Source organism: Lactuca virosa, chromosome 5 (assembly GCF_052849685.1).
Source record: "Lactuca virosa cultivar CGN04683 chromosome 5, Lactuca_virosa_CGN04683_v6, whole genome shotgun sequence".
NCBI lineage: Eukaryota > Viridiplantae > Streptophyta > Magnoliopsida > Asterales > Asteraceae > Lactuca > Lactuca virosa.
Window position 1 is genome coordinate 10688078 of NC_136430.1, and position 7958 is coordinate 10696035.

General features: G+C 30.5%; 1 protein-coding gene across 1 annotated transcript; it reads left to right on the plus strand.

Annotated features, from left to right (window-relative positions):
* Positions 1-1386: 1386 nt before the first annotated feature.
* Positions 1387-3680, plus strand: LOC145117169 (uncharacterized). Its single transcript, XM_079053470.1, has 5 exons — positions 1387-1744; positions 1928-2084; positions 2160-2210; positions 2334-2426; positions 3435-3680. Exons 1-5 carry the CDS (start codon positions 1599-1601, stop codon positions 3492-3494), a joined length of 507 nt encoding a protein of 168 aa, XP_078909596.1. The 5' UTR covers positions 1387-1598; the 3' UTR covers positions 3495-3680.
* The last annotated feature ends 4278 nt before the right edge of the window (positions 3681-7958 follow it).

A 7958-nucleotide genomic window follows, 5' to 3' on the forward strand; every position in this document is an offset into this window, starting at 1 on the left:
GAGCAAGAACAGGAAGCGGTGATGGTGCTTCGCGGTTGTTTGTGTTGCAAGAGGCTGACTGGTAGGGGTAGAGGAGAGGGCGACATGGATTAGGTTTTCTGAGAGAAAGAAAATGAGGCGTCTTTATTTTAAACTTTGAAATGGAGAGGAATCAGATTGGTTTAGGTATGTGTGTAGGATGGGTGTGTCATGAGTTGAATGTGTTTCTTCATGCTTAATATATGGTATCGTGTGCTTTAGTGGTAGTAAAATTTAAGCATTGAATTTGATTGGTTGATTTCTATTCATATGGATTAACATTTTGGACCATTCAAATTAGATCCAATGGTTTATAATGAAGCTCCTTATTTTTAAGACTTTGGTCTTAAAATTTAGTGGGACCCAATTTATGTATGCATTATAAATTAGTATATATATATATATATATATATATATATATATATATATATAGAGAGAGAGAGAGAGAGAGAAAATATATATATATATATATATATATATATATATTATATTATAAATTATAATGTTTTCGATTTTCTATTTATAAATAGATTATAATATAAAAGAATTATAAATTTTATTTATTAAATAAAAAAATGATTTTGGTTGGATTGTTAATGAAAATGAAAGTGTTATATTTAGAGTAAATTACACGAATGGTCCCTATGGTTTGTTTAATTTGTGCGTTTGGTCCCTAACATATTTTTTTAACTCGGAAGGTCCCTATTGTTTGTTTTTGTTACGCGTTTGGTCCCTGTCTTACCTAAAAAGACTATTTTGCCCTTGATTTTTTAATTTATTTAAATAAACACATCCCCAACCCTATCCTCTTCACCTTACCTCACTTACCCCACCATTTTTCTCTATTTAAATAATAGTCTTTTTATGTAAATAGGGACCAAACGCGTAACAAAAACAAATAGTAGGGACCAAGCGCGTAACAAAAATAAACAATAGGGACCTTCCGAGTTAAAAAAATAAATTAGGGACCAAGCGCGCAAATTACCCAAACCATAGGGACCATTTGTGTAATTTACTCTTATATTTATGGAAGAAAGAGAAATTAATTTTTTAATGAATAGTTAAATTTTATTTGATAGTCTCAACGGTTAAATATATTTCATGGGTTAAAATCTCAAACTGAGATGCTCAAAGTAAATATATTACCAGATTTTAATCACTTTTAACCCCTTTTTCTGTTTTTTATTTCTTTAAAATTTTTTTTTTTTGTTAGTTTATAGTTTATAGGAACTTTATCATAAACGGGTCTGATTCGGACGGATCAGTTGAAGAACCCATCTAACCAAAATAATTTCGCGTGTCGTTTTTTTGACCCAATTTGTTTTTTTGGCGTGGAAAGTGGAATTGCCAGCCGTATCCGTCCGTCGCCGACGTCCACCCATCCGCCAGAAAAATTGCGAGATGCTTTACTTTCACTGATTGCAACTCCAGCCGTCCACATCTACCAATTACAGTTCAATAAATTCATTGCGATCTTGAAATTTCATTGACACAACACAATTGTTGTCGTTGATGTATGAGGGTTTTGGAAGATCTATACGATTAACAGCGAGAGGGGGGAGTTTGTTTCCGTTTTTGTAATGGACGAGGTGATCACAGCGGCTGATGCGTCTTCCAGTCTCCGTTCTTACTCATCAGAATCCTCCGTTTTGCCGTCGAATCTCCCTCTTCTTTCTGCTTTTCTGTCATTGTTTATCGCGCAGTTTCTTAAAGTGTTTACCCATTGGTACGTTCTCTATATCTCCTTCACGCCAATCTATTGTGTGTTTCCGATAAAACTCGGTTATTATTTGGATTTAGTGGTAGTTAGATTGGGTGTTTTTTTAGGTATTGGGATTTATTTTAGTGTTGTCTTGGAAATTTAGTTTTTTTTTTTTTTTTTTTTTTTTTTGTTACTTTGGATGTGCAGGTTCAAAGAGAGGAAATGGGATACAAGAAGGATGCTTAGCTCAGGTGGCATGCCATCATCACATTCTGCAACTGTTACAGCTCTTGCTGCATGCATAGGTTTACAAGAGGGCACTGGTTCATCATCATTTGCCATTGCAGTGGTTCTTTCATGTGTTGTACGTTTTTGTTTACTTATTAACTTCATATTAACATCATTAACATCAATTTTACTTTTTTTTTTCCTTTGACAGGTAATGTATGATGCAACTGGTGTTAGACTTCATGCTGGTCGGCAAGCTGAGGTATATTCCTTTTATGTTTGTCATTGTCAAATGTCAATGGCCTTTAACTTTTGACTTGTGACTTCTTTCATAAGTATTCTTGGATGGTTTGTATAAGAAAATCATTTGATTGTGTAAATGCAGTTATTGAATCAAATTGTCTGTGAGCTGCCTCCAGAACATCCACTTTCCAATGTCAGACCTCTACGAGATTCACTTGGTCACACTCCATTGCAGGTTTGGTTCAATCCAACTCTCTCTATATGTATTATTATTATTATTATGTAATCTACAATTCCATTGATTGTTTCAAAGATGATATTCCATTTTTCCATGCCTACAAATAGAGCCAAATCAGGCATCATTGCCTAGGTGACCAAGTTTTAGGCAGTATGAAGCTTCTTTTGAGAGAAGATTGGTTTAACTGAGAAAAATAAATAGATGGGTATAAATTAATTTTCTTAGGTTGTGTGTGTGTGTGTGTAATATAATTCAAATGAGAAAGCCCTCCCTCATATTTCCATGACCATCTCCATCTCACAAATGGCTAATTCAACATTGGGATCAAAAGATTTTCAATTACACATTTCTAAGCAACAATGCTTAATCAAGAAAAAATATTCAATGTTTGGATGTGATGAAAGATTGGAAGGTGAGAGCTTCATGTGGGTTTATTATATTAGGGTAAATCTTCAAATAACTTATAATTCTCAAACGGAATCCTTGAACTTGGCCTTTTGTTTTTCGATAAAAAGATTGGGTGTTATTTCTAGTGCATCGTGGTGAGAATGAAATATTAAAGCAGGTTATCAGAATCTTTTAAAAATGAGTGGATAAATATTATCTGTGCTTTGAAATGTGTTCTATAATCTGGATTCTGGTTGTCTCATTTTTACTTAATCTGAACAGAATAACATAATGGGTTAAGCCAGGCTTAATGTATTAAAATACTAAGCCTTTACTTATTTGTCATTCTTTTTTCCTCCCAACTCCTCTCATGCTAAAACTAATGAATATTGTTATGATTTTATAAGATATATTGAAATTCTTTTTGAGAATGTAAGGATAAAATGATCATAAATTCCATTTATCATTACCCATACAAGACTTAGTGGTTGTCCCCATTAAGTAAGAAACAAACAAACAGCATCTCATGTAGTTTCATGAAGTTGTTTGAAAAAAAAAAAAAAAAAAAACACTGATGGATTGATACCTTTGTAATGACTAATGAATGGGTTGATGCAGGTTGCAGCAGGTGCAGTCCTGGGAATAGTGATGGCTTTTCTGATGAAAATTTCAGCCTAACACTTCATTCATCATGTTTCTTTGTTTATCCTCCATTATTTAAAATCAACATTCGAAAGATAACAAGCTTCTTTTTGACTACTTGTATCATGAAAACACATTGTCAAAACTTTGTCTAGTTTCAACTTTGAATTCATGATATATTTCCTATTATCCGTGTATAAATTCTTGTTATTATTATGGTTACTTGTTTTGGTATATCATAGCAAATGTCTCCCATCTAAATATTGAAAAATCTGTTGCATCGACTTTTCAAACTCAAGATATGGCTTCTTCTTTTTTACTAGGAATGCTTGGAACCCATACTGGATTGTTGGACCCGGTTGGGTTGCGGGTCCTTTTTGGGTATCTGGTTTTCAAACGAGAACCGGAGCCTGTCCACACATTTTTAAGTAATGAAGCTTCCCAAACAAAATTTCTCTATTTTGTTGAATATGCGTGACTTTAGATAATACATGTTAATAAAAGTTTTCAAGAAAACAAACTCAGAAACTTGCTCACTTGCAATTATTTTTGAACTTAAGACATGGGTTATACAAGTATTTTGATTGATTGGCCCTCAAATTGTTTTTCTTTTTTCCTTCTAATTATTCAAATTTTCTAATTTGTAAATTGCATAACAATATGTAACAATAAATAAGTGTCTTCCTATGCGACCTTTTTGAACTAAGTTTATTGAAATTTGAGTCTTTATGGTGCACTAATTATGCATCACAACCAAAGTCTTGCGTAGTGATTTTGGAGTTCTTTAATTTGTTGAACATGTGAGCATTCATATTATCTTACTTTGTTTATATAAATTTCTAGCGAACAACGTTCTAGGGCCGTTGGGTAGCGAGTGTAAATCACGGAATACTAGAGATATTTTGGACGCGTCGTGCTTTGAACTCTAGACATATTTATTGAATTTTGCACATCAATCACTAGGTTTCCATCTTCGAGGCACTTGCCACATACATTAATGTAAACGAACCAAACGGATATGAACAATAGTTTGTTCATGTTCGTTTAATTACTAATTAATTGATTAAACGAAAAAACACGAACGGATTATTTTCATATTCATTTGTTTAACAAATTACATTGTTTGTTTTCGTTCGTTTATATTCATTAAGATGCTAAACAAACATACATGAACGAGCATAAACGAACAAACTTAAAAAAAGAAACATAAATGAATAAATATAAATGAACATAAACATCCAAATAAGAACCATATAAGTTGATTATCAACACATTTGATATGTTGATTGTACTTAAAAGTGTCACTTTGATATTTTTATGAAATCTAAATGTTGTAAATATAAATCACTTCTAGAAGCTCCACTTGTATATAAATAACCATATAAGTTGATTATCAACACATTTGATATGTTGATTGTACTTAAAAGTGTCACTTTGATATTTTTATGAAATATAAATGTTGTAAATATAAATCACTTCTAGAAGCTCCACTTGTATATAAACTTAAACCATAACGTACGACCATGAACATAAACGAAACAAGACCATTGTTCGTGATTGTTTATTTAACTAAACGAACTAAAATATTGTTGATGTTATTTCATTTACTAAATAAATGAACTTCATATCGAACAGTTTATGAACGGTCCACTGAACGTTTGATAAAATGAAGTGAAAATGTGGAATGGTAACTTAAAGATATTATTGTAGTATATTTTCTTTAAACTGTTAATTCATTCACATGTCGAAACTTGAACCATCGAACTCAAAGAAAAAAATTGTTGGATCAAAAACCCTTTGGTCTTTTAATTTGGTATTTTGTAGTCCCTTAAATTTATTTTTCTTATATATTTGTCTCAAAAATTTCAATCCATTTTTTTAGATGTCAAATATTAATAATTAACCTAAAAAGTGTTTTTTTACCATTAATATCAGTAATATTTTGAGTCAATAATACTAACCATTTTTATTCTACCAATGTTTTTTTTCCTAAGTTTAATATTTTGTGCAATTAACCCACTTTATTAAATAAAGTTCCACTTTACTCCCTTTTATATATATATATATATATATATATATATATATATATATATATATATTCTAATAAATAAATAAGTTAATTCTCCTATTGACAAGTGTCATTATATTAGAATTTCTCATTAATATTTATATGTCTTCTCATATCATGACACTTGTCAACATATTAATTATATATTTCAAATTTTAAATTTTAAATTTTCCACCCTGATTACATTAAATTTTAAATTTTAAATTTTAAATTTTTTCACTTTAATTATATTAAATTAATAGCATTAGATTAAAAAATACAATAAAATTAATACATATTATAAGGTGATATAACTTCACTTATTTATTTAAATTAACGATTATAATTTTATATAACTAAAAAAATACATTTAAGTAATAATTTATTTAAAATAATTGATTAATAATTTTGATTTTTTAATATGAAATTTTAATTAATTTTATAACAGTGGTTCTTACGTGTTATAAACTAGTATATATATATATATATATATATATATATATATATATATATATATATATATATATATATATATATATAATGTAAAACTGTATGTGAGAACTATATAATGTTCATTTTGTTTTCTAATGTCTAGAGTAAAATTGCTAAATTCCAATTACAATACAACTTTTTATGTATACAACACCACGTTCAAAATAATCATCTTTCTGTAGATAAAAGTTTTTACTCTGGTAAAAACAGATTTTTATATTTACGTTTTTTCCTCTTAAATAATTTTGATCTAACAGTTTTCAACCTTTATAATTTTAAAGTTAAATTATTGGTATTTTGTAATTTGCAATTTGGTCCCTTATTGTATTTTAAAGTTATGTTTTTGGTCCTTATATGAATTTTTTATTGTTTTCGTTTATTTTTGTCTGCCTCCTCCATACATAATTGTTTGGTTTGAATCTTATAAAAATAAATTTACAATCTAAACACGCTTGAAGTTTTAATCTATGTTGACAAATTTTCTCCCACGAAACCTTATCCGTATCGCACTGCATTTTTCAACATAGCGAGTTTCCGTAGCATCGTGAGGAGGGTCCAAACCCTAGTTATAGTTTGCCTTTAAATTCTTACTATTTTTTAACTATCTTTTATTTAATCTCCAATATTATATATTAAATTCGTAATGTTTGTATACGATTTTATTGTTTTTATAATTATATAGGTAAAATATTATACAAGAAGATAAAAGCAAAATATGAACTCCATATTTAGTAGTATTTATTTTTAGTTTCGTGTGTAATATTATATTGATTTTATTTAATGTTATTGTTAAGTATTTATAAATTTTATAAATATTACATATGTCTAAAAATAACAAATTAAGATGGGGTTTCTAAATTATTTAACTCGTGAAAGTGTATAAGTTAATTACTTTATCTTTTTAAAAATTAACTATTAAAAAAAATTAGGCCTCTCAAGGGCCCGATCTTGGGTATTCCAAGACCACATCTTACGGGATAACAACATAGTATGGATTTTGATTATGTTTTTGCCTTGGCTTCTTTTCGTAATAAGTTTCCGGACATTGACCTTAGCAGTTTTACTACTAAGGACACCGCCCACCCTAAATCCCATAATACATCGGCGAGTGACCTTTTTAGTAAAAATGTCCAAGATATGGAAGTGCATCTCGACATGACGCCTCGACAGAAAGCAGTTTTTCAGTGTTTACGTGTACCACATGCTCAAGATTTTCTTCTAGTTATCCCCATAGATGGGTTTGGCCAACATATGTCTCCTATGAAGTATCGTACTATCCTCAAATATTGACTCATGATCCCAATATTTCCAGCTGACGAGATATGTCCAGTGTGCCGCAAGGCATGTTTAGACTCTTTTGGAAAGCATGCAGTTCATTGTAAAGAACTCTCAGGGTTCAAATACAGGCACAATATGGTTAGAGATGTGTTCTTTGACATATTTAAGTGTGTCAGGGTTTCCGTAAAGAAAGAGACACCTGTGAATTTCTTGACTGACCCGGCAGAAAGAATGTCAACCTTTAGATCAGCTGACGTTTTGATTTTTGGATGGGTTGGAGGGAAACACATATGTGTGGACCTTACAGGGGTATCCCCTCTTGTGGGCTTGAGGGTTGGGGGTTTCACGGCGGTAAAGGTTGCTTTAAAAGCTGCTACAGACAAAGTCACCAAACATGAGAAATCGTGCATGAAAAATCAACACATGTTCATACCATTTGCATTTGATACGTTTAGTTTCCTCGCGCCAGATGCGGTGGAGCTTCTTCATAGAGTATAACAGATCATGCATAGCAATGTTATATCTCATACATCTATGGAAGTAGTATTCAAAAGAATTGGTTTTAGCATACAAAAGGCTTAGCGGTGCAACTTGTTACCCGTTTGTCATCTCACTCGTGTATGATGATAACTAAGATATATTAAAAATGGTCAATGATAAGAGAATGTTGAAGTTAATAGTAT